Genomic DNA, 27344 nt, shown 5'->3' with positions numbered 1-27344 from the left:
ATAATGAACAAATTTAGAAAAAAAATGAATATAAGAGACAAATTATTTGTGCTCCACAATATCAGACATATAGATATAGCGAGTTTCTCTCCCAGTATTTATTCACATTCAAAATGCATTTTCATCGTTTTGCCAATTATAATTGATGTCCCACAAATATGCAAACAGTACATTTGAGCAGAGGGTAGCCTAGGGAGGCAGGTGGTTAATTTGTGCTGTAAATATACAGTGTTTGTATAATGCAGGTGCTTTTTTTTACCTCTTTGTTTTGTCTTTTTGGGGTTTTTTCACAGTGTGTTTGAAAGTGAAAGGCAGGAAAGTGGAGTCAGAGCAGCAGAAATGGCACTCAGCAGAGAGGCAATCTTATCTAAGAGCTGCAGGCATCTTTTTCCTTCACTCTCTTTCTCCCTTCGGCGCTGTGCTTCTCTTACGACTTTCTCCATTTCTTCTTGTCGTTTTCCAAAATCTCACCTATTTTTTTTTTTTTTTTGGTCTGGTATTTTCATTCGAGGCTCTCACTTGATCACTCCCAAATATTTATTAATAGATAAAAGAGAGAAACGAATCAGTTACTGTTTCATTCTTTATTAGCATGTCAATAATCTGCGAGCTCCAGTTGTTAAAGGGCATAGTGAGAAAAGATGCCCTAAAGTAGCCGAGTTAATTAATGGTTTCCTTGGCAACACCAGTACATAATAAATTTAACTTAAGTTACCTTGTCTGTGCATGTGTGAGCACGCTAATAGTACGGGTGTACAATTTGCACTTAATTTCTGCTGGAATTACACGATTTTCTTTATGTGTTCAAGGGAAATTTAACAAACTGAGAGCCATCAGCTGTGACTGTTCTGGACCATAATGCATTGCTCTCGGGCAAATAAATAGACCATTAAGCTGGCATGTTGGAGGCTGAACAGTAACTAGCTTTAGAGAACTGCCTCCCACACACAGGCACCCTGTAGAGATGGCTGAGATCATAGCATTGTAGAGCCACAGCCGTGGATTTGGCCTCCTCCATCATGCATTTGAACAAAAATCAACTGGCAGGATCGAAGCGTCTTTTGTCCGTTTGACACGTCAAAGGCAAATTCAAAGATTTCCTGTGTTGTTGCGAAGGAGCCGAGGGTTGTTAAGTTATCTGCGAATTTGTCTTGCGGCTGTTTCTTTCCCCGTTTCAGAGGTGTTTCTGTCTCGGAGGTTGCTTTGAACGTGTGCGATAGTATTGCGGTTGAGTCTGTAATCTATCCGAACACGCTGTGGAGCAGTGCACCCCGTGGCTTGGCATTAGCATACCGTAGTGCTACTTTGCTCGTGTTATACAAGGAAAAGAAAGCACTTGTAGATGGATAGGGAGAGAGAGAGGAGCCACCCAAGACACGAGGAGCTGAAACCACAACCTTCACAAGGATAACATCCTGTCTGTTTTCCTACAAAGTCTTAGCTAGTTCTAGTTATTATTTACGATGGGTAAATTTATGGAATAATTTCAGCTAGGGAAGGTTACTCAGTTCCTCAAGGTGAAAATGGATACGTTTAGCACTTAATGAATCGGGCCTGGGCCTCTGCCCCATATATCAGCATGTTATTAAGACATTTTAAAATCCCATTATGGTGTTTCTCCTTGAACATGTCATGCTTTTATTGGACTGCCCTGTCTTTAAATCTGACCTTTTCAGCCCTGTTCTGGAAGTGAACGGGAAGGAAAAAAGATACATGACAGGACGATGGTTCAAAATATACATATCTGGCTATAAAAATATCAGCGCATAGCGGTTTCTTAGTCATTTGACTGCAACACCAGGAATGACAAGTGGTCTTAAATAGCAGCTACAAATGGTTCAAGAGGTTGCTTTTATATTCCAGTAATCTTTTTACATGTTTGGGCTATTTGTGGTCTCATTTTTTTAATCCAGTCTTTTTGTTCTCACAGTTGTTGCCTCAGTCAAAGTAGGGTGTGATGCTGGCATTTTGACGTATGCAGATAAATCATCTTATGAGCTTTACGCTCTGCTGCCGTACATATACATATTATATGCACAGGTGGGTGTATAACCAGCATGTAAGACTCATATATTCAATTTAAAAACAGCTGCTGCTGTAACAAACATTTTGGGAATCATAGTTCCATCTTTCACCCTTCTTCCAAACAAATCTGCCAAAGTCGGGCAAAACTGTTCAGCTTGAACAACAATAATGAAAAAAGAAGGAGGTAAGATTGGGGAAGGAGGAGAGCGTGACACAAAGGCTGTGATGACAGAGGCATCTAATCCAGGCAATGCCATTCTTATCAGGGTCCAGTGGATTAGAGTGAGCCTTCTAACCAGAGAATCCTTCCCAGCCAGACACTCTCCACAGCCCAAGGGCCTGGATCAATAGGCCTGCATTGATCTCTCTCCTCCTGTGGCTGGATTCACTTTTATTAGGACTGCCTTGGTCTCTCTCACTTAGACACACATATGCAGCCCTTCAACTTCTCCATGCAGCCGCCATGAAAAATCCCAAATAGGATTGGGTGTGTGTGTGTGTGTGTGTGTGTAAATGGGAGCTTAGATTGTTTTGTTTTCACTAAGTAGCCAGCTCCAGAAACACTACAGTATCAAGTTGACTCAGCTGTATGATGGTGTTTAGATTGCCTCCGCAGCCACGGCACTTTGATCAGTATTGCAGAGTAGCTATTCATATGGGAGCTAGTGAGCTTGACATCCCTGGTTTGTGGCCTTCTGTTGTAGCAACGCCGGCCCAAGTCGCCACCTCTAACCTCGCTGACACTCTTTCTTTTCTCTCTTCCAGATGACTCGCCCCATCCAGGTGAAACCAGCTGACAGCGAGAGCCGTGGAGGTAGTTGTCTTCTTTTCTTCATCATTTATTCACCTCCTTCTTTTTCATCTGCCTTATCTAGGCTAATTCTCTTCATTTCTTCCCCTCTGATCTCATCTGTTCCACTGCTCTAAATGCAATAATAATAACACTCTTCTTTTGTCCTATCCCACTTCCCTTTCCTTCTTGTTGTTGCACTTCTATTCAGTATGGGAGCAATTTGAACAAAATGTAACCAAATTATGTGAATGTAGATTTAAAAGACTGGGTGACATCAAACAGGAAGTTTGATGTAATCTTGACTTGACTGCATGTCACCAGGTTTGCAGCAATTTGTAATTTTTTGTTGTTTTTTACTGATAGTAATTCAAATACTGGATTTATGGATTAATCTCTCATGCGTGTGCTTTTTTTGATTAAAGAATGTTTCACTGATGTGGTGAGCTCTGCCCATCTCTCTTTCCCTGTTTCCTGTTGTGAATACATTATTATTGCACTGTAATTTAGATAGTTATTAGAATCAGTACTGGAACCGTAGCCATTGCAAAGATCCAGTTAAAACCCACACTGCTTGATCTTGTGCATTTGAATCACAAGACTAAATAGTATAGACAGGAAAAATGGAGCAGAAGCTTGTTCAGCTTGCCAAACAATCAATAAATGTGCAGGGATCTTGCCAAGATCCTCATTATTTGGCCTTAATTCTGTCCTCTTTGATCTCTCCCATATTTGGAGGCTTTTATGTACTCACTGTCTCTCTGCATATATGTTAATGGGATGCAGAGGCATCCTTCAAGTCAGTGGCAGAAACAACAAAACCTCACTGTTATTATTTGGTGTGCATCTCATCTCGTGTCACCACGTAACAAAGCAAGTTCCTTTTTGTTATTTAAAGGAGGGATGCTGTTCAGTATTTGTCATCCTGGTGCAAAGAGAGAGGTTTGGATGGTTAAAACAGAGGCAGAGAAAATGCAAAAATGATGCCAAATGTGTGCAGCTGCTGTGCAGCACTTCTGAGGCTTTACCTAAAAACCCCTGCCTGTTTTGGGTGAATTAGGATTGCTGGCCACTTGGCTGCCTGTCACATGCACAATCTTCAAAGGACAGCATAACCCCTCGAGATGAATGGAGGAAAGGCCAATAAAGATCACTGTCAGTCCCCCATGCTTTCATTCATTCGTTCTTTCTTTCTTTCTATGCAATCCTCCCTCTTTCTCTAAAACATTTACAGGAGTGGTGAGACAAGCACAAGGGTCTTGTGCTGTCAAGATTGATGTCCCCTATAGCTCCATTGATTTTGCCATTGTGGTGCTGTGTGTCCACATTAACAATGACACTCAGCTGTCTCTTTACTTGGTTGTGAGTAGCTGGGTTTAGAGCTCCCAGGGCACTTTGGTCAGTATGGGGTCTTCTTAGTGGCTGGCCGTGGGGACCCCGCTGAGGAACAAATGAGTGCTGGAACAGACCTGAGAGTCGCACATCATCTTAAATGAACAGGTCAGAGTGCCATCACAGGGGCAATCAAACACAAGCGTGACTTTAACAGGTTAGGACAGAAGTGAAAGCGAGGAGACGTAGTTTGTGGGGAGGGGAACGATCTGACTGTCATTTTAAAATCTGCTGTTCTTCTTCTAATCTGCTGTCCTGAATTCTTTCCTTTGTAATTATTGGCAAAGATAATTTATGTTAGCTAATAGCCTGTGTTATGCCCTACTTTCACAAGCTTTAGCATCTTATTCGCTGTAATTCTGATTTTCTCAGTAATCACTGCTAAATTTAACTACCTTCAATATTATTATTATTTGTTTTTTGTGCTTATCTGCCTGCCTTCACCGTCCAGATCAGTAACTTCTAGAGTATAAATCAACCCAGTGTACTGCAGAGCAGATGCAAAAATATTAATTAGGCTCTTAGTGCAGTGGAGGGAGGGACACGAGGGACAGACTCAGCGTGGCCTGCTCTCTCAGGGGCCACGCCGCTAGTCCGATAGGGGGCATATATTCCTCAGTGCACACAGTCACACTAAAACACACAGTCATCCTAATTAGTCCCTTAATCTCATTATGAGGAGGACAGTTCAGATCACCTGCACTAGGTTTCCATCCATGAGGGAAAGACCTGTTACTGTGGTTTTATGCCTGCTGGACCTTCGCTTCAGTGGGAGCAACTCTCTGCTGTTATTAAGCCCAGACAGGCCCAGGCGAGAACAGCGCACTATCCCTGATTATTATTGCAGTAAAAACTGAAATGACCTCACACAGGAATAAGGTAGAACATATTCTCCTAATTCCACTAAATATTTGATGACTCTTGGATACCTGAGCAAAACTGAGCATTTCCTTTTTTTACCTTTTTATGGAGCGTTCACTTTTGTTTGATATTTAGAGCAAATTTATGAGAATTGGAGAAGACTCGGCCAATAGGTAGCTTGACAGAATCCATATCAGGAAACTGCACTGCACTATAGAACTAAAGGAAATATATATGGTAGAGTAAATCCATCCAAACACTGTCAGCCCCTGCTGCCGCCTAACAAAGACACACTGTGAAATGAATATTAATGGCCAATCACCTACCTAATCTAGCAGAACAGCAGCCGTTACACATTGAGCCACCAGCGCTGTGAACGTCTCCGTCACCGATGACGCAGATTGTTCTGGGATGTTTCTGTTGGGGAGACGTTTAAAGAGGCACAGCAAGGAGGCAGCAGGGACCTGTCTCTCTCATTTTCTCCTCGCAGGTCTCTGATATGAAATAGATTGATTTTCCATCACACATGGCACTGATGACTGGCACTGTCTGCTGCTGATATTTCATTTTTGAAAGGCTGTTCAGTCCCTCCTTAGAGAGTTTGGCGTTCTTAGGCAAGATAAATCAGCTTTAACCACTTTGATTTCATCCTAAACCTTTTACCAGCAGCTCGTCTTTTAGCGTTCCGTCATTACCGCCTGCCCCTTAGTGTTTCCTTCCTTTGTAGACTGTCATTTCATTTGATTTTGTCTTTTGTATCAGGCTTTTTTTTAAAGATCCATTCTGCTCACGGGCTAAATGATATTTCTGTGCAAGTGCTGCATTTTTGTATTCCTCTGTGGCTCTTTGTATTTTCCAGCTTAACCTACTGTTAAAGTTCTAAGCTCAAATATTGTCCAGAAAGCAGAAAGAGGAGCAGGCGAGCTGTCAGCTGGGGCTCTGTTGGTGTTGCAGCAGGCCTGCCTGGCACAGCTAGAGCTACAGCCCACTGAGGAGGCCTGGATTAGAAACAGGCTCTGGCATTTTCAAGGCAGGCCTGCCGCCCACACGCACACCCACACAGAGAGGACAAACAGGCGAATTCATACATACCCATGCACCTCTAACACACATACACACTTTCTCTCTCACGCGAGCACACACTCAGTGGGAAGTCGGATTTGGATGATAATAGGAACACATACGCACACAAAGAGACATGCCCACTATAGGTTACATATTTACACGTAGACTCATACGGTGTGCACATATGCTGAGTGGCATGGGTCTGTTTTCCTTTCATGAGCTGTGTTTTATATTGTGGGCCCAGCAGCAGCATTGCATTTCATTTTTATGTTTACTCAAACTGAAGGACAATGAAAAGGTTTGCTGCAGGTCACTGAGATGTGACGGAACAAGAAGAGAGAGGAGGATAGAACCAGAACAAGAGGAAATAAGTAAAATGGAAAGTGAAGATAAGGGAGTGCGGAGAAAGATTAGAAATCTAGATTGAGAATGCAGGATACATGCAACGTTGCTGTTCTGTGCTCAGGTTTTTTTTTTAATGTGGTATAAAAGACAACACAGTGGTCTGTGCTCTTCTTCTTCTCCCTTTTTACTAGAGAGACAAGTTCTCTGTGTCAGAGGAGCTTAGTAATGAACCAACAGGAAGGCCTCTAAGCTCTACTGATCCCCTTTAGAAAAGCGAGGAGGAATGAAGGAGAAAGAGGTAGTTAGAGCAAGAGCAATCCGTTGGAAAAAAAAAAGAAACAGCAAAAATAGAGAGGTGGACAATAGGAATTTGTTCTGAGATATAGAAAGTGGGAGAGACACACAAACACATACGCACGCACACAGACCGAGTGCAAAATAGAGAAAAGTATGGCTAAACCAGTGAGATGGAGGGAGGAACGATAGGGGCAAAGCAAAAAGCTGAACAGTATATCTTCTCCCTTTGGAGAGACGAAAACTATAGATTACTGGTCACAATGTGCTTGGCTGGGCATAAATGGAGAGATCTTGAAATAGTAGGGAGTATGTTCAGAGGTTGTGGGGATCAGGGTGAGCTAATCCAATAGTAAAGCCAGCTCTGGGTCACACATTCAGAGCTCAAACTCCTTGTCCAAATCCCCTCTGGTGCTCTTACACAAACAATACTGATACACAGGCCTTTGCTCACCAAGAGTTCAGTCAGCTAACTCCACCGAGTCTGCCTGGGATGTTCAGGTCACTCTGCCCGTAAGCTCTTACATTTACCCTCACATCAGCACGAACTGGGCTGTTTTGAAGGGGAGGGGTGGGGTGAATTGGGTTTACGAATGACAGACAAGGAGAGAGAAGGCAGGAGAGCAACAGAGAGAGAGAGAGAGATGATGAAATAATTTCTATAGGGATGTGCTTTGCTCCTGTGGGTCAGATTGTGCTGAGGCTGTAGGAGTTATGCAGAGTCAGTGGAAGGAGAAGCACAACAATTCACTAATACACTGGGTAGGTGGAGATCAATTAGCCTTATCTTACAAACTACTAATGATAATACCAATGCAAAACTTGCTGACAAGGCAAAGAACAACAAGAGCTCAGAGTGATGATGTAATGAATTTAGCCAGTTGAAAGATACAGTATTTCTGCAAATACACTAGCTTGTGCTCTTTTTTTTCCAAGGCAAACACACTATAGTGGCAGCTTCTGTGATACTCGGTCAGCATACGCAGGAGCAGCATCAGCGTACAGACAGTGGACAAAATACCAGGAAGACTTTTTCCGTATAACACATCGCAAACTTAAAAAAAATGAGAACGTGAACACTGAAACACCTTAGTAGTTTTTACTGCAGTGTTTTTTGATTGTACAAGTGTTTCATGCTTCAGGTATTTCGTCTACACTTTGTACTTGCCCATAAATATTCATGCATACATAAATTCAGCTAAACACACATTCATCCTTGCGCTCCTTAAAAAAAAAAATCCCCTCCTTTTTGTCCTTTGCTCGTTGCAATGGTCTTGTAGCGTGGGCGGATCAGCAAAGGTTACTGTTGAACACAGAAAGGAAAGGTCAGAAATCATGTTTAGTTTTCCTGGGGCCGGGAGGTAATTCCAGCCAGCAGATTGCGTTCAGACGAGCAGGCAGGCAGGCAGGCAGGCCGGTGGTGGAGATGCTCATGAAGAAGGAAGCGAGGCGGGGATGGGGACAAGGTTATCCAGTCAGCCACTGCCTCTCAGCCCCTTCGCTGTCACCCTTAATAACACCCTCTCCCTTATCACTGCAACAATCACCTTGAGAAACAAACTTGTCTTCTTTGAGAGAGGGATGAGGAGAGGGAAGAGACGGCCCTCGTATGCATCTGGTATGCCATTCTCATTACAGCAACTCCACCTCTTTGGGGACAGACAGACCCCAGGTCAATTTAGTACTCAATTCTCTACACTTTGTATTTCATTCTCCCTTTTTTCTCTCTCTTTGACGCCCCTCCTTCTTCTGTGTTCTTTTCCCTCAGTGCCCTTTGAAAACACTGGAACTCTAGATAATATACAACAGTTCAGGGTCAATATTTATTTAAAGTATAATACATACCATAATCCTTTGTGTCACTGTCACTAAAAAAGAAAAAAATGATTATCTTTAGCAATACTTAACTTTAAATTATTCCGAAAAATTTCATCTGGACACAACATCATTTTGCACAATTTCTTGCAAGACTTATGTGCAAATTTGATTCTTTCTCATTGCACTATACTCTAAATGTGGACTTTGATAAATTAGGTCTTTGTGGAAGCTCATGCATTCTTATACACTAGCTTAACAAGGCTTGCAAGGCAAACACTTTCAGTGACACAAACTCAAATAAGAAAACTGACTTTTTTAGGGTTTGCCTCATTTAGACCTCATCATTTCACTTCCTTTCACCTAAGAACATTCTGCATTAACCTGTTTATCATTACATTACATTTTAATAGGTATGACCAAACATATTCCCTATTAGGAGATCTCTATGAACACCTGATGTGAGATCTTCTGGTTGTATAGTCTGTCTTCCACAGTTTAAGCTGATAATAGCAATGCCAAGCCCGTACCTGCGGCTGATAAACTGATGTGTCGATTTGTGGGAGCATAAGTGTGTGCCTGCTCTCCGCGGACTTGCTGCTCTGTGATTGCAGTGGAGCTGGAGGAGGCCAGGCAAAGGCTCTGATTGGACGGCAGAGTCTTTGCAACCTTTGCCAAATCACTGCAATCACCCGTTTGCTTCTTCTCTCGGCTTTAATGACACCACTTCATAAGGAATCGGGCTCATCAAGTAACCCACACACGCTCTCGCTCACACAGTCACCTACACGTACACATATACACAGTGAGGTCAGACTTGGCAGATCAGGCGGGGGCGCGGCAGGCCTCCGAACAGGGAGAGGAGGTCCACTAGCAGATGGGAGGAGATTAAAGCAGACCGGAGACGAATGCATGCAGGGAAATTTGTTCACATTTGCGCACGTAACACTAATACATCACGGATGCAGGTTTTGCTGTCCGGTTTGTTTTGAGTTAAATTGAGTTAGTTACGATGTGGACTGAAGTAAACAAGTCGGTACACAACCCAACAGCAGACGTGCGATTGCTTTTAGCAGAAGATTTCTGGGGTAGCGCTCTTAGATGTTTTAATATTTTTCTCCCCGACAGTGGAGTAAGATTTGCTCTCCTTTCTTCGCAGGCTGGCCTCTTCCCAGCCCTGAATTCGGTGCCCTAATTTTGTGAGACCTTTGCTCCCATGCACTCCATGTGGAAAGAAAATGTCCTGTTTGTTCACTGAGAGAGGAAAAAGCCTATTAGGAGCTTTGCCGTAAAGAAAGACCGACAGAAGGGAAACAACGATTGTGTATGAGCAACAGAAATTGACCCATTTAAATCCACACAAACCGCAAGTGTACAAATAAATAGTTGGACACAAGTCATATTTTACGTTACATTTCTTAAGCGTTAAATGCCAATAGATGATTTGGTCTAAATTAACCTATTTACATTCATGAAGTGTTTACACATTTGCATTATTTTCAAATGTGCTTTGTATGTAGGACATATTTATTTTTTATTATAGGTTATTATACATTGACAGTAACCTGTCAAAAAAAAATAGGAGTGACAAAGAAAATGGGAGCACACAAGAGAAAAATGCCATGGCAAAAAAAGAAAAAAAGTGATGACAAAGAAAGAGACAGGAAACAAGAAAACAAGAGCATCTTCTACCTCAGGATAGGAACACAAAGAAAATGCCTTTTCAGTCAGTATTAAAGAGAAGTCAAAATATATGCAGTCCTGTCACTCTAATTGTACATCAGTACAATTTCACTCTGAGAGCGTTAGACGAGCACTTTTGCGTGGGGAAATTGAATGTAACAATATGCTACTTCCAGATGAATAAAAATGTCAGCTCGTGTATTTTAATATTTTTTTTTAATCTAAAATCAAAGTTTTACACATTAATGCTTGATGTGTGAAAACAAGATTAGATTTTTCGAGGATGTTTAGACTCTGCAAAGTATAAACCAGACGCAGGTTCATAAAGTTAGCAAAACATGAAACAAAGTTACTGAGAAAACCAAATTAGATCTTCATTACAATACCTGTAACTCAGCTAGCTTTCCACGTCTGTCCCTCCAGTCGCTCGTTCCCTCTATCTCTTCATCTCAGTATTTTAACTCCATTAGCCTCTCGTAGCACCCTCTGTCTCTCTCACTGTCAGTCACTTCACTTAAATCACTGCGCCATGCTACCACTAGACTGGAAAGGACACTTGCTCCAACCAAATGATTCAGGCACGGATACGGGCGCAGTGGATTAAAGCGCGATTAGGTCAAAAAATACCGTTTTTAGTGGAATATTAAATTAGCATAAAATTCATTACTGTTTTGTTATGCCTACATTGTCTGTGACTTCAGCTCTGGGAGCTATTAAAGCAGCGACATCAGACAAGGACACAGGACATAAGGACAAGGAGGAATAGCATTGGATAACATGCTTGTGATGCACCATTAGTGAATGCCAACATTGGTTCAGTGGGCACCGTAAAGAGGCTTTTAAATTAGGCTCAGCCACATCTCACCTGCCTTTCCGGTTTCACCTGCTGAAACGACAAATAGTGAGCATGCACGCACTGTGACACACAGTCGTGTGATTACCCACCCGCCCACTCTCTATTCACCCTCTTCCCACCCATGTGCCAGTCAAACAAGTGCAGAGCTAATGGAGAGAGAAGCAGTCATTCCGGGTCTGTAAAACTGCAGAAGCTGAAAAGATGATTGGGGTAACCTTTGGTTTGATACGCCGAGGAAGAAGGTGTTTTAACATTATTCATAAGTATTCATGTGTGTATTCGACACCGCTGCCTTAAGTGTACACGTGGTTATGCTCAAACTGCCATGGCCTGACCGTGGTAGCTCATCATGTAAGAGTTGTTTTTTTCTCCTTCATTTCTTCAAAATAAATAAATAAATGAGATAAAAACACACAAAAAACAAAACCCTTACTATATTTCTCTTCTCTCACTTGATCCCTTAGATCTTGCACTGATATTTGTACAAGGTTTATACTATCCCCCAAAGTGTGCTTTGTTTTCCTTTTCTTCCCTTTAGCCTTCTTCTTCCACACTCTTTTGACTTCTCCCCTGGCCCCAGCTCAATGATGAGTCTATCAGGCGAACTGGCATTGTCAGGGATGACTGGCGAATGGGACTCCATATAAAAAAGTTCTTGAACATAGCCCCAGAGACTTTGGTTCATCCTGTGGCCAAATCCAAATCCAGGCCATCCTGATTGCCTTTTTGCAATAAACATGAAGAACGTCCCTTTCTAAAGGCTGCACTAGTGAACACTGTGAGCAGAGAGAGGAACAAGCTTTCATATGACTGCTCTACCTTTGGCTGCTAAAGCTCTGACCTGACACCAATTTTAGGGAATGTGAACTTCAAAGAACGCTTTGATGGTGGAGAGGGTTATTGGGCGAGATCTGACGGTCAAACTGTCTTTTCATTCTAGATTAGCTTCTGAGTTGGGCTAATGACAGAAGCAAAGCAGTGTTGTGATAAGGAAGAGATCCCATCTGGAACTGATGTTACCGGTTGTCGAATGACAACAGCTGATAGAGGTCCACAGATCTGTTTCCTTCTCTTTTTTTGTTCATGACTATATTGCAAACTCTATCCTCCTGTGCTCCGCATGCCCTGCAGCAATAAACTTGTCAGAAAAACAAAACAAAAATATTACAAAAAACTTGCTTGAAATACAAATAAATCCATTCGTCACCTATTGATTTTCTTACCATTAGGGAGAGGAATGGCTCGACTGTTGTTGATGTGGAAGATATTGTGGGTCAATACTGTAGTGCTCTTAAAAGCCATGGGAGATTTTCAGGAAATTCAGCAGGGGCTAAGAAAGGAGGCCAGCCTCCAACTCTGATATTAAGAAAATGTCTGGACTAGTTCAGCGACATCTGTCTGGCATTAATGTTATCAGGGAATCGGGAAGCAGTGCAGGCACAATGTGCTTTAGGGAAAGGTACGGCTCTGGACAGCTGCCTGCATGGACTGCTGGCACACATCAGCCTAATATGCTGGATTGGAAACATGGATTGATTCCTGAATGTTAAAGTGAAACCTTGAAGCACTACTTTGACTGTTGGAGCAAGAGATGTTTTGCAAGGCTATTTGGCATCCTAATCTGAAAGGGTCTCTTAATATATGACAGCTCTGTTTAGCAAGACCAGCCTGACAGCGAGGGGAGCAGGGGATGGCAAGGTGAACATGTTAAATCCGGTTATGAGACAGGAAGATGGCATCTTTTGGTTCCATGGTGGGTGTAGTTATGGCTAATATAGTAATTATATCAACAGCTGCCTCCTTTCTCAGGTCAAGGAAGGAGTGGAGGTTGAGGTGCTCAGGGATGCCAAAGTCCCAGGCTCACTGACTGTCAGCCCCTTCGGCCTTACTCCTTTCTACAACCCACCTTCCTCCATCCCTCCTGCCTTGTGTTATTTTAGGAATCTATTCTTGGCCTGCCAGCGTGTACAATCTGAATTATTTATATGGAGAAATGGGATCCCTGCATGACAGTGGAAACAGGATTTTATTTGTGCCATCTAATTAAAATATAAACAAAGTGAGCCTGCCTTTAAATAAAAATCAAAAAAACAGTATTTGCCATGGTGTTTATACCTAATAAAACATATATTGTTCGTAGCATGATTTACTCGTTAAAGTGGCCACTTTTGCAGTATTTTAATACGATTCATTCATATATTCATACATGGTTATATTTACTGTGAGGAAATTGCATGCAAACTCTCCTGTTAATAGGCAAATACAGCAACAGACATGCTTGCACACGACAGAAAAAGTGCGAAACCCAGCTGGGAAATGCTTGTTGTTCAATCCTTTGTGGCTTTTTAAGTTTGTGAAGCGTGCTACGTGTCACATGTGTTGGCTCTACGCATTTCTGTTTTTGGCTGTGCGTCTTTGTTGCTTGACTCGTGCACATTTGCAACACATGTTTTCAAACTGATGAAGATGTTTCCTTAATATGCTTTTTTTTCTTTTTCGTGTTGCCTTAAGTGGCGGTGGGTTGAGCTCTCTTCACCGCCGTGCAAATTGCCCTTTTCCATTCTTATCACACGAGCTCACAAACAGAACATGAAAAGCTGAAAGCAGTCAACAGAAAGCTCAGTATGAAACGAATGTGACCTACAACTGCAGAGAAGTAATGTACAGCGGCAGCACACAGAAAACAAAGGCTTCTGTCAGAATCCTCTGCTATCTCGCTAGCGTGCCTGCAAAATATGTTTCCCCGCTTGTGTGTGGATGTCAAGCTGCTCTGCCTTCTATCTGGATGATATTAATGAAAGGTGAAACAGGGAATAATCAGAGATCACAATATTTTTTACCCTTGATACAAATGCCTATTCTTACGCTGCTGGCAGGAGAGATCTCCTCAACGTTCAGCTCAGCTCTGATCTGACATTAGGATTCAATACAACATTTCTCTCTTCGGCTCACTCGTCTTGCTTTTTCTGCCGTTCCCTCTTCTCCTTACGCTCCCCCACCTACCTCTGTCCACTCAGCCTGACTGCAGCTAAAGGGTAAAAAAGGCTCAGGGGAAGTGCACTTCCTCCACCACGAGGTCCCGGGCCGACCATGTGACACGGACCTCCCGGCATCTAGCTTTTGCTGTTCTTCTCCTCTTCATTCCTTTTTTTCTAGACCACGTGTCTCTTTATCTTTATCCACCTTAGTGACCTCATCCAGAGAGACTGATAAAATGAACCTCTGAAGAGCAAATAGCTTCTCCATCAAACAAGGGTCGGTTCAAAAGCTCAGCCTTGTTGTAGAATAACACAGTTGACAAAGCAAAGTATAAATAGGGTGTTTTTCTATACATAAAAATCACCCGAGGACATTTGTAGTCGCACAGAGTGAAAGATGCATGAAGACTCAACAATAAAGAATCACAGATAAATACCAGTGATTCATCCCTGTTTGTTCTGAATTTACTTATATGGACTGACTTTTTAAGGACGGCTAAAGAAGGCAAAAAATTAAGCTACCGAAATATCTTCATAAAACCTAAAATCAAACGTAAAAATAAAATGTGAAGATGTAGAATTGATTCAGCAAATAGCAAATACTCAGAAATTTGTTTATATCCAATTCCATATCAAAAAAATTGTAAAGTTACCAGAAATATTCAGGCTTGTACTCTGTTCATGTTGGTTCATGTCATACTGTTGGTGCTCTCATACATGTGTTTGTTTGGCTTGTTTTATCCAAATAATTGTGAATGGATGGCTCAGCTGAACAGGTCAGGTTGCAGTGTGTAGACAGCAGAAGGTATTCCTTGGAATATGTCGGCCTTAGGGCTTGCACTCTATGTGTCATCCTGTTTGTTTGTGTGTGTGTGTCTAGCTGTGTGAGGCTCAGTGGCACCTTTCAGAGTGGGGTGAGACCATGTGGTCTGCACTGACTGCTTTGGAGGGAGACAGGAGGGCCCAGCTGGTTCAGGCAGAAGAGCTCTCTGACTAGCCAAGGCAGCCTTACAGCCTGCCAACCAACCTGACACACATGCACGCACGCTCGCAAACACAAACAACATCATGCTGTGGTTAGACAAAGATTTTCCACGGCACAAAAATTGCTGGGAATTGCACACTACTCTCCGTGCAATTAAAAAGATTTTTTTTTTTTGTGCTGCCAGTGTGGTTTGGCTAGGAGCTGTGAAAAGTGCAGCTTGTCAGTGTGTCTCAGCTGAGCTTGTGCATGGATATAAACACAGGAGTGAAGAACATGTTCAGGCCTCCTGGTTACACGAGGACAGCGATGCTCACTGGAATTCCGTCATTTTAGCTGACTTGCAGGCAGGATCTCGGTGAAAATAGCCACCTATTACAAATATCCTTGAATGCAACGTGCAGAAAAGAGGGGGGAAAAAAATCTTTATTTGTTGGCAGTCAAGTGCTTGTCCTGCAAATTATACATGACCACAGGTCCTATTGATTCTCTCTTGTTTTTCTCAGTCTGATAACACATTGTTAGAGGAAAGTTTTTACAGCGGACTCTCCCAAATTGTTTTATAAACACAGAGGGAAAAGGAACAGTCTAGAAGCTGCCACGTGTAATAAAATTAATTTCTCGCCAGTGTAATTCCACATTTCTCTTCAGCGTGATTGGTTGTTTTTAACAATTTTACAGAAAAGCACAGGTATTTCTTTGTGATTAAACAATCCAAACCTAATTAAAAGTAACTCCAGCTAAACAATTCCCAATTTAAAGTCTACCGACAGCTGCTAGAAAACATTTACAATAACAGTAGCATTGATTGCTACTTCAACAGCTTTGACAGAGAACAATGGTTGGAGAAACAATACTTATTTGGAATTTATTCATCCCGTGTTGTAGCAGCTCTATTTATTCTGACCCCCATCCCGCCATACGGTCCACTGGCTCTCTAGTGAAATCTGAAGTGTATCTCTAAATGGTGTGCAAGTGCTGCAAGACTTGCACAAATTAGCTGTGTTAAAGTATATGTATGCCTTCAATGGAGGAAAGGCTCACTGGAGGCACTGTGCTGCTTATCTGAACAGTAGGAACGTGGACAGAATGATTAGGTAGTCTAACCATAGGCGTCCACCCCCTCTGGCCTGGCCATTTTCACTACTTTTCTGTAAAGCAGTTTCTTTTTCTCTGCAAATGGTCTAAAGGGTAAGCTCAACCAGGGGCCATGTGTGAGTGGATGGCAAACTGAAACAAGAGATCTAAAAAGAATTTGTCATTTTAAACAAAGTGGTTTGGAGAGACTCATACTAAACTTATTTTCTGTTCAGTTTTACCTGTCAGAAAGGGCAGGAAAAAAATGACCTGAAGAGGGAGTGCTACTGCCTCTTAGGTAACACCTACCTGTAAAACCTGCAAACCTGCGAGGGGACCGAACAGCGTGTGGTCCCCGGTTTCTCCATTAGAGAGCTAGCTTGGCATTCGGAGGGAGTAATTGGCTGGATAGGGTTTCAGCAGGCTTAGCCACCCTGCTGGCACAACAAGCCTGTCTGTCCCCATCCCTGAGTTGCTGCTCTGCTTGGCAGGAGTGTAGCCCGCTCAACTACTGCCATGTTTCCTTCAAAGCCTGTGGAGAAGCTGGGGATGGCAGCAGCTGTTTTCCCAGGGGAGCCAGAGGAATTCAGGGCCTCTGGTCATTAGTAGGAACCAGCGTGCTGGGGTAAACCTAAGCCTTATACAGCTGGGAGACCAAACCTCATCCCTTCATTTCTCCATCTCTTCATTCATCCATTCTTGTCCATGGAGGATTATGCATTCTTGATTTCCTCACACGAAAAGTAGGATAGGCGAGTGTGGAAGTACTAACCCATATGGAAAAGAATAAGGAAAACCGGTTTTGGTTGTTTTGTATTATACTCACATGTGTCTCCTATGACACAATTAAAAGAATTGAGTGGAAATTTAGTCAAAATATTGCACGAGAGAAAGTCAAAGTGCTGCAAGACATAGTAGTGGCAAAACTTCTATTACAACAGAAATATTTACTAGCCTTTTGGAGGCAACTGGAAACAGTTTAGCTGGTGCTCTGTGAGAAGCAGGTTTACAGTAATAAATACAGAAGGAAATAAAATGTGCAAGAGGACAATGTTTTTCTAGGAAGGCTTAAGAATGTCTGAAAATCTGTTTGTTCAGATAGATATTGTGGTCCAGTTGTTTAGCATGGTTCTTCAGAATTTGTGACTACAAAAATGTTCCCATTGTGAAAGCAACCATGAAACCAAGGACAGTTTTATTCTGTTGCCAATGCCTTGGTTAGATTTAACAAATGGTGACAAAAATCTGCTTCCAAGCCTAACCACAGTGTGAGTCTTCGTGATTTTTTTTGTGCATACGATTGGATAGAATTTCTTTTCAAAGCAACCAAAGTTGTGTGTAAAATAGCAAAATTGGTAGAAATATAGATACATTGATACCCAGCTGAGTGTGCTTGAGAAAATGTAAGTAGTCCGCACGATTTTTGGTTATCTTGTGTATATGAGTGTGCACAATTCTGAGCACGTCGCGAGTCACTGACATTTGGTGTGTACAGGGACATAAGTCTCTGAGGAGTGTGAGTATGATACAATATCTGAACATCTGGAGGGGCCTAAGCACCACATAGGTCTGGACTGCTGTCAGAACTCACCATAATATGTTGTCCCTGTTTTCACAGTACAGACATTGTACATATGGACGAAGTGAAAAGCAGCCTACTCAAATTTTAATAAATATATTATAGCTGAAATAAATATCAAGTATTTATTTGTGTAAACAAACTCTTTACTCATGCAGATGAAGTTTAGATGATAGAAAAGCTTTGAGATCAGAGAACAGGGCCTAGTTTCAATATGGCACCTAAGCAAATGCAATGCCTGTTTTCTTCTGTTGCTATGCATGCATCCAAAGCCTCGTGTGTGATTGGCAGTGATGGAAATAACGGCGTTACTTTTTTCAGTAACGAGTAATCTAACGAATTACTTTTTCTATCGTTACAACGCCGTTACCGTTACTAACAAGAAAATGCCGTGCGGTCGTGTTACTATTTTTCAACAAACAGACGGTTGAAGCTGTCTTCAGCTTACCGCATCTTATATCAGCTGCATGGAAGTAGCTGTAAGTAATCTGGGCGCTACAGCTTTAAGCTGCTGCGCGCTCCCGCGGACGGCAATCACTTTCTGCCCGATGATCACTTTTTGGCACAACACCTGGAGCTAAGGGGGCAAAACAATCGCATGAGTGCTGCTTTTTGACTGAGGAAGAATGAAGTAGTCGTGGTAAGCCAATCACATGACCACTTCAAGATGACAAAGCAACAAGGTGATATATACCAGTTTTTAAATTGTGCTGATAGGCCACGTAAAACCAGAGTCATGATAAACAATATATACGTGTTTTTTCCTCAATAGTTTCGTCACGTTTAACATCTAAGGACAGCGCAGCAAGCACTCGCTGCTTATGACAAAAAATAAAAAAACAAAAACAAAAAACAGCCCTTTCTTGTTGGTGGAAAAAGGCACCATGTCGACCAATCAAAAATGATATGACAACATGACATTTGGTTGTTTAGGAAGAGGGGGAAGTTTTAGGAGTGAGAGTGAGAGAGAGAGAGAGAGAGAAAGACAGCAGAAAAAGAGAGAGAGCGCGAGTTTTGAGATGTGAGCGATTTGTGATGTTTTGCGTGTTAGGAGTGTGTAGTTAATGTGTAGTGTTGTGGATAGTTTTGTGTTGCGTGTCAGAACAATGAGGCGACTGCTGTCTCCAGGTAGAAACAGGAGCAGTGACACACCTGCTGTTGTCAGACCTGCAGGTATCAGGCTGTGATGTTCTCCTTTATAGTGGGCAGAAATATTTGGAGTGGCACAAATAATTTGTGCGGCATCGTATTGAATCCAGAACACCTGCTTGTTCTGTAAATAGTTTGAAATGGTTATAAAAAAAGGGGGGTAAAAGGTAAATGGCTGCAAATAACTTTGTTGTTTGCAAAACTTGTGCATATGATTTTAAAACTGACAATTTATATTTGCATTTAAAGTTACGAAATATGATTCAATAAACATGTTTGTGGTTATTACAGTAAAAAATATCACTTTTTCTACTCGGATTTTATGTTTTTTTGTCTGATTTTAGATCAATTGTGTTAATACAGTATGTCAAAATGAAAACATATCTGTAAATTCAGACACGTGAGGTTGTGCTGAAAAGAATGATACCAAACAAGGCAAACTAAATAGTTTCTAAAGGTGAAATGTAGAGGAAACATCAAAAGTAGTTAAAAATGGCCAATTATACCCTGGACCCCAGAGGGTTAAACAATTTTTTTAAAGTAACGCAATAGTTACTTTTCAAGTAATTAATTACTTTTAGAATCTTTTAACTCAGTTACTAACTCAGTTACTTTTTTGAAGACGCAACTAGTAACTATAATTAATTACTTTTTCAAAGTAACTTGCCCAACACTGGTGATTGGCCAATAGAACCCAGACTACAAGTGGACCTTATAGTACTTAAAATTTTGTGTCTTTCCTGCAGATTTTGCGTGTTCGTATGTAGATACTTGTTTAAAGAGCATACAGAGAACAGTTAGGCCAATGAGCAGTGTTTTAGCTTGAAAAACTCACAAATTGTGAAAAGGACATATAATCAAAATGTATTTAAAACTGTAGCGAGGAGAAGAAATTGGTATAAAGATGAAAAAAATCTCTGTTATAAAGATGCCGAATCTATGATTATACAAATTTCTTAAAATGAGCCGTTATTGAGCATCATTTAAGGCCCTGGGGCAACTTTTTCTCTGCAGACAGCAGTGACTGAGGTCGGCTTGACTTCATGTCAGATAAAGTACTGACAAATGATGAGTGGAGCAAACAAACAGATGGATAGTGGATAAGTGGATTGTGCTGCAGGAATGGTTTTAGAAGTCTATGTGGGCGTTTTGATATTTTTTCCAGTGTGAGTCATTATGGCGGATGATTGTACATCACTGAGCGACTCCAAAAGTATCGTGATATTCAAACATCATCCCATCATAGAGTTCCTCAAACACGAACGCGCTGCTAAATTGGTTCAAAAGTGTAATATTAATTTCAAAAATCGTTTTATCTTAATCACTAAATGACATTAAAGCTACAGAACGTGCTGTGGGAAATCGTTTAGTGTGTTGTTGTTTATTCATTTTTCACACGTTCTTTTGTCTTCGACGGAACCAAAATGAGTGAATTCTACTAAAAGTGATATATGAAAATAAATCCTGTTCTATAAGTCTGATATTTGATGTATGTATCCTAATAGGCGGGGGGAAAGTGTAATATTTCTGTTGCATTTACAGCGCTATATATTATGTGATAAAGTGCTAAATGCAACTCTGCACACATGCCCGAGAGAGCATTTACTTCTTTCTCTCTCCCTGCATTTTCCTCTGTTGGCTTTGCATGCATTGTTAAATGGGACTGATGGAAGCACCCTGGCCATTACTCACTGCATTGCCTGGCTAATTTCTGTGCTCTTACAAGTACAAAGATGTCAAGCAGGAGCAGCAGGCTTACCTTGGCTTCCCCTGAGACCATTAATCCTTTGGCTGGTGTCGTCCCTGCCTGCACCAGCTCACCTGGTTCAGAGCGCTGCCAGCAAACTGCTGTTCCCAGCCCTTTTTGCTTACTATCTATTTATTTTGGTTCCGAGTCAGTTCCCATCACCAACAAAATCTGATTGCAGTAGAAGAGTAAAATAATTCTTTAGGTATGCTTGCTTCTTATGGGTAGAATTTGCGTGTTTATGTGTGGGGTTTTTTGTTGTTGTTTTTTTTTAAGTCTGTGTATGTTTGTGTGTTTTAGATGAGGCAAACTCAGTGCCTTTAAGCTCTCTGCTTTAACCTCATTACTTCATATACATTGTTTTCTTTTCAAAGAGATATCCAACCTTATAACAGAAAACAGTTATTGTTTTTTTGTGTTTTTCTGTGTTCGTAATTTCGTTCGGCAACGCATCTGCGATGCACTGACTGATAAAGGAATCTGAATCTGATCTGGGACAGACAAGACTGTTTCAAGCAATGAGAGAGAATGTCTCCCACAGGCACATTCAAAGAACTGAAACAAAAGAAATAGATTGTGAGATCAGGCAGCAGGGGAGGGTCACTCAGTGGATATTGACATTTTACTGGACGCCCACATATGGGAGGCTATTTGGTAGGTTTGCAACCGCTGAAATGATCTTTGATCTTTGAGTACTGTGGTGAGCTTTTAAAATGTTCAACATACACTTCCACAGAGGTTTATTTTTAACATGAATATAGAAAATAAAATATATGTTGTTTGTCAGACATACTGGAAATGTTTCGATATATTTTCTTTCTGTAAAAATGTGAATAACATTCCTCTGAACTTCTGCATCTTTTAGGAGGCAGGAGGATTATCGTATGTATTTAGATGATTCATCAAGGATACAGTACTTGTACATGCATTTATTCATTAAATATAATAGCAGATAACACCCAGTCAGTAGCAGGATTTATTGCTGTTTGCTACTACTCTTTGTTTCTTACGCTTTATCATCAGAGAAAGCCATTTTTTGAAGAATGTGATTGTTGTAGGTTTTGGCTTTGCTTAAAAAAAATCAGCATTAGTGTTGACACATTGGGCATTATCTAATTTTCCTGCCTGTCCTATTTTTTGGGATTGATCTTGCTTTAGCTTCTAAAACGGAACGTGTAAAGACTTTTGACAAATTAAAGGAAAAACTGGGGAAATGTAACCTTCCCCTACAGCCAGGAGATTTAGGTCAGCATTTTGTTTGGATGGTTTAGGCCAGGGGTCTGCAACCTTTAACACCCAAAGAGCAACTTGGACCCGGTTTCCACGCAAAAGAAAACACTGGGAGCCGCAAATACTTTTTGAAATCTAAAATGAAGATAACACTGTATATATTGTTTTTTTTTTACCTTTATGTTTTGTGTGAACAACTAAAGCAAGTAAGTAAAGTTTATTTATTAAGCGCTTTTCACAGACAGGCAGTCACAAAGCGCTGTACACAAATATTAAAATAAACAATACAGTCAATAGACATTATACACAATGTAAAAGATCAAATGTAAATAATGTAAATAATATAAAATACGTAGATCAACAAAAGGCTTGTTTGAACAAAAGTTTTTAACTGCTTTTTAAAAGAATCCACAGAACAACTAAGGTGTGTTGCTTATGAAATCCATGAAGTGCTACAGAGAAAATTACATTTTATTTATGTAATTAACACATTTTGAACTCTTAAAGAAATATAAAAAAAGGAAAGACACCCAGCTGAACTAAAATGATCCATGTAGCAAACAAAAACTGTTGTGAGCCGCCACCCTTATATCGCCTTTGGGCTTTTGGAGCCTTGACCTGACTTTTAAAAAATAATTGGAAAAAAAGCACTATACTGCTAAAAAAAAAATAAAAAATAGATATTTGCAAAATTCTGCCTAAATATGTACTTTACCTGGTTAATGTGTGTGGCGGGGCATGGTCTGCAGTGCCGCTGCATGAGCGGGACCCGCAATCACGCCTCGCCGCCTTAAAGTCTGTGCTCTCTCTGCTGTTGTGTTGTCAGGCTGTGAGCTGAAAAGCTACAGCCGGCTGTATGCGTACAACAACCGACTTTGAGGCGTGAGCGGTGTTTGTTTTTAACATAGTTCACGGTGGAGAACAGCTGCCGACATAATATGGATCCGAAGATCCATAATTGGCCTACCTGGGGTCAAAAGTCTCGATAAATGCACGGCGTTTCGGCGGGTATACCGGCTTCCGCGGGTGTGACGCTTATTTTGAGCGATGAAAAAAATAATAAGATATAATTTTATTTTTATATTTCAAAATCACAATAATCTTCCAATTTAGAACTGCAAGTTAAAAAAGAACTAAACACAAATAAAATACACTTCAGCTAAATACTTCTAATTTAATTTCCCCAACCACCCGGAGCCGCAAAATAAAGACTAAAGAGCCGCATGCGGCTCCAGAGCCGCGGGTTGCCGACCCCTGGTTTAGGCCCACTTATCACTACATATTAATACAAAGTGTTTCTGGGTGGTCACCTATTTCTTTTTATGAATCATATCTATCCTGATGATTTCATTCTTTGACACAGTGCCTTATCCATGGAGTATGAAAGTTCACAAGATGCGTAAATGAGGATGAAAGTATGTGGACCAAACGCTCTGACCTTTGCAGTCCCCAGATGGCAACCCAGTTGAACACCTATGGGACCTTTTGACTGATGTGTTAGGCAGTGCCATCGAAACATGAAATGAAGGAATAACTTTTTGGAAGGACATTTTTTTTACTGCTGGATATATTGAAGCTGTCCTGATGGCACATTTCAGCCCAAAAACTTTACTTCATTATCTGATTTGTTTGTTTATGTCAGGAACTAGAAACAGAGAGCATATTTCTCCCATACTAGCTTCTCTTGATTGGCTCCCTATTAAATCCAGAAAAAAAATTAAAATCTTTCTCCTCACATACAAGGTCTTGAATAATCAGGACCCATCTTGTCTTAAATACCTCATATTTCAATATGAGCACTTCACTAATGGACTGCAGGCCTACATGTGCTTCCAAGGGTATTTAGAAGTGGAATAGGAAGCAGAGCCTTCAGCTTTCAGGCCCCTCTTCTGTGGAATCACCTCCAGTGATGAAGCGTATAGCAACGCCTGGATCGCGTGACCCTGAATCCTCCCCACTGCAATAGGCCCAGGCTGCTGGCGGCTTCTCATGATGCATTGAGTGCTTCTTCTTCACTCATCTCTTTTCGCTCAATATGTGATAATACACCACTCTACATTTAATCATTAGTTATTATTAATCTCTGGCTCTCTTCTATAGCTTGTCTTTTGTCCTGTCTCCCTCCCCTCACCCCCAATCGGTCACTGCAGACGCCTCCCCCTCGCTGAAGCTGGTTCTGCCGGAGGTTTCTTCCTGTTTAAAGGGAGCTTTTTTTCTTCCCACTGTCGCCAAGTGCTTGCTCATAGGCAGTCATCTGACAGCAGGGTCTTCACCTTACAATATTAAATCCCTTGAGGTGACTATTGTTGCAATTTGGCACTATAATTAAAATTTCATTGAACTGAACTGAATATGTTACACCATAGATTTGCAATTTGTTTGTCCACCGAACTTTGCAGGTATTTAATCTTTTTTAAAAGATCATTACATTAACAAGTGGTCATAATCGAAGTCTGTAAAGCTATGTATCATTATAGAAGTTTAAGATTAACTCAGTGATGTACTGTAGTGTTCCCACTGTTCTCCTTCATTCCATTGCCTGCCGTTCATCGCTTTTTCTCCCATCTTTTCCGTTACTGTTTTGAGATGGAAGAACACGTCTTCATCCTGCAGTGAATCTCTGGAAGCAAGGATTGTGGTAGTTTTGGGGGTAAAAGGAGAACGAGGAAGCTGGACTGTAGATTACCTTTGCAATTTCAAGGGAGAATTCAGCTTCTAATGATCCTGGATGTTCCCGGGAAAGGTCAGCTGAAATTGCAACAAGCGTAATTAGTAGCTTATCAATAATGCATCCAAGGGTTCAGTGGATGCGCAGTCTTTGTCTGCCTTTGTGTGTCTGGTGTGCGTGCGCGTGTAGAAACACATAGGCGTGCCTGGGCAGAGATGTGGGTGTGTAAATGCACACACGAGACAACAACTCTCATCGTCACCTCATCGCCTATACGCCACATCTGTGTCACTGCTATAAACATTAACATGCGCATCTTCACTTGCAAACCATACACTGCCCTACACCAGTGTGGACATAAGTGGTGGCAGTACTCATGGAAAACTTCAAGAGACACATTGATCAAAAAGTCAATTACTATTGATCACAGTGTCAAAATTAGGGGCCAAAGGGGGTTAAGAATATGAGATAAGGGTATATTTTGCATGACGCATGCAGAAAATATTGGAGTATTATGCAGAATCGGTATCAGCTTTCATGCAATCACCAGCTAATTATCTAGTAGTGGAATACATTCCCTCAAGCATCGTCTAAGTCCAGGCACAGTCTGTATCATTGGCTACTGTTGAATGTCAAGCCCTCTCTTAGAGGAGCTATATTAGACTTTTTCTTAGCTCGGAAACTTCGGGAAGATGCATAAAAAGTAGGCAAACTTTCTAGCTGAATAAAATCACATAAGCGGACCGAAGTTTATGTTTTGTTTTTATTGTTATATATGTAGTTTTATATTTTTACATAGAAAATCTTTAGTAAATAAACACATTCAACAGTGTTTTATTTATTGGGAGGGCATCAGAGACACAATGAAAATCGTTGCTCATTAAGCTTGTTTAACTTCTTGTTTACACTTTATCCATTATCTGCCATGATGCTGCACACACAGGCGAGGGCTGATGTTACAGTGAGTAATTTTTGCTGAGTGGATCATTGAAATATGTCAGGCAGAGCATATGATTATACAGTCGGAGCATATTTTATGCTAGAAAAAGGAAAGTTGAGTATATTGCATTATTCATTAGGAATGTTCTTAGTCATACCCTGGCTGACTGATAAGGAGATCAAGATTGAGATAGATATTACCTCGCCCACAAAACCTTTATCCTACCTCCTTCTCCTCCTCCTACGGCAAGTGAAGGATGCAAACTCATCACAGATCATTGCGAAGCGCTGTGTTCGAAGGAAGCGAGAACCCTGATGTGCATGACAGCAGTGGGGCATGGAGAGCGAGGCTGTGGAGGCTTGAGTGGACCTCGGGGAATTCGTTCGTGCACGTGTGTGTTTGCAGAATTGTTGCGTGTGATGTAATGATCCCAGGTTCTCTGGCCCCTGCCTGTTGATAAGTTGCTGAAGAACACATGAACGGGGGAAACGGGAAGCAGGCAAGATGAATGTGATTGGATTGCCGGCCGAGTGCAGCCTCTCCCATCTGTCTCAGAGTCTGCCATCCCATCTCACAAGCGGCGGGAGGTAATTGGGTTCATTGTTCTCACCACAGGATCCCCCGGATTGAAAGCTTCATTATCTGGATAACCATGAATGTAAATGAACCACACGTATGCAGTAGGGTAATGGGAAAGAATAGATCACTGCTTGCCTCAACCACAACACACAGCACATCTCCAAACACATGCATAGCGTATGCCTTTTTTGTGCAACTATTTTCAAATATTCCTGCACGTGTGCAAACGTGTCTTTCGCTTATTTTTCTCTTTCATATACATGAACACACACTGTATTTACTCTTCTTTTTCCTTTTTGTACAGAGATAATTTGTTGCTAGTTCTGTAGTTTGGCCTCCTAAACAAGCCTTGCTCTATTACACTGCATGTCTGCGACTAAAGGGACTTGTCTCTATCTTCACACGAAGTAAGAGAACATTTCTGACTACTGACGAGCCTTTACAAGCTAGTAGCCATGAGTTAAACTTTCATGACTGTGATGATTTTTCATGTAAGCATTTTATTTTTCTTTTTTGCTTTGAAAGAATGAAACTCTCCTTTATTCTGCTTTATTCCGCTGGAGCTTCTTCTGTAACGTGAATAGCAAAAGGGGTCCTGAAAAACAACGGTGAGCCTCGTGTGCCTTGAATTATTCATGCAAAACCAATGTATAACAGAAACCCAGGCACATCTTTTTCTCTAATTAAGCAGACTTTGTGGGCGAATGTTAGGACGAGCCTTCAAGATTCAATGGCCTTCAATTCTTACTAGCGCCAGCCACAGAAGGGTTAAAGCCGCTGCCTTCTGAACATGAACAGCAGCTCACAGTTGAGCCGAGCCATTCTCAGGTCTACTGGCAAATCCATCAGTTAGCTGCAGATGTGATCTGCAGCAGCGATTACTGCAATTAAAGCATGGAAGGGAAAACTAGTCTCTGATGGGTGCTCCGGGTTTTAATTTACTTTCCAGGAGGGACCCCAGATCTGGCCCAACCTGGACGGCGGTAGCCTGTGAGAACTGCCGTGATACTGCATACTCTACCGAAAATGAACGATCAGTCTGTCTCTTTAGATAAATGCACTCCATTTATATTTCAAAGACAAATCTAAGCTTGATATGAACATTACACATATCTGTACACTCATGGAAAAGTCCCCAAATGATCTTATTAATGTTTTCAGATTCCTAAGTGAGTGTGCAAATTGGAGACAGGTCGCAGGAAAGGGATAGGATCGTGGAGCCTTCATACTCGTGTGCCATGCTGCGCCTTTGAGTCTGTTGCAGGGCCCTGTCAGATTGTGTTTGCTTT

The 27344-nt window shown here is 41.4% G+C and overlaps 1 protein-coding gene across 8 annotated transcripts in view; it reads left to right on the top strand.

Moving 5' to 3' along the window:
- The window catches only part of celf5a (cugbp, Elav-like family member 5a), a 185723-nt gene that overhangs the window by 101012 nt on the left and 57367 nt on the right, over positions 1–27344 (top strand). For all 8 annotated transcript variants that reach the window (XM_084920858.1, XM_084920851.1, XM_084920853.1 and 5 more), the window contains exon 3: positions 2791–2839. In XM_084920858.1, the coding sequence (XP_084776984.1) occupies positions 2791–2839 (49 nt within the window). The remainder of the gene's footprint in view (positions 1–2790; positions 2840–27344) is intronic.

This window comes from Perissodus microlepis, chromosome 23 (assembly GCF_051167445.1).
Source record: "Perissodus microlepis isolate ML-2025 ecotype Zambia chromosome 23, ASM5116744v1, whole genome shotgun sequence".
Taxonomy (NCBI): domain Eukaryota; kingdom Metazoa; phylum Chordata; class Actinopteri; order Cichliformes; family Cichlidae; genus Perissodus; species Perissodus microlepis.
The sequence above is the reverse complement of the archived record's forward strand: the minus strand, read 5'-3'. Positions and strand labels throughout refer to the sequence as shown.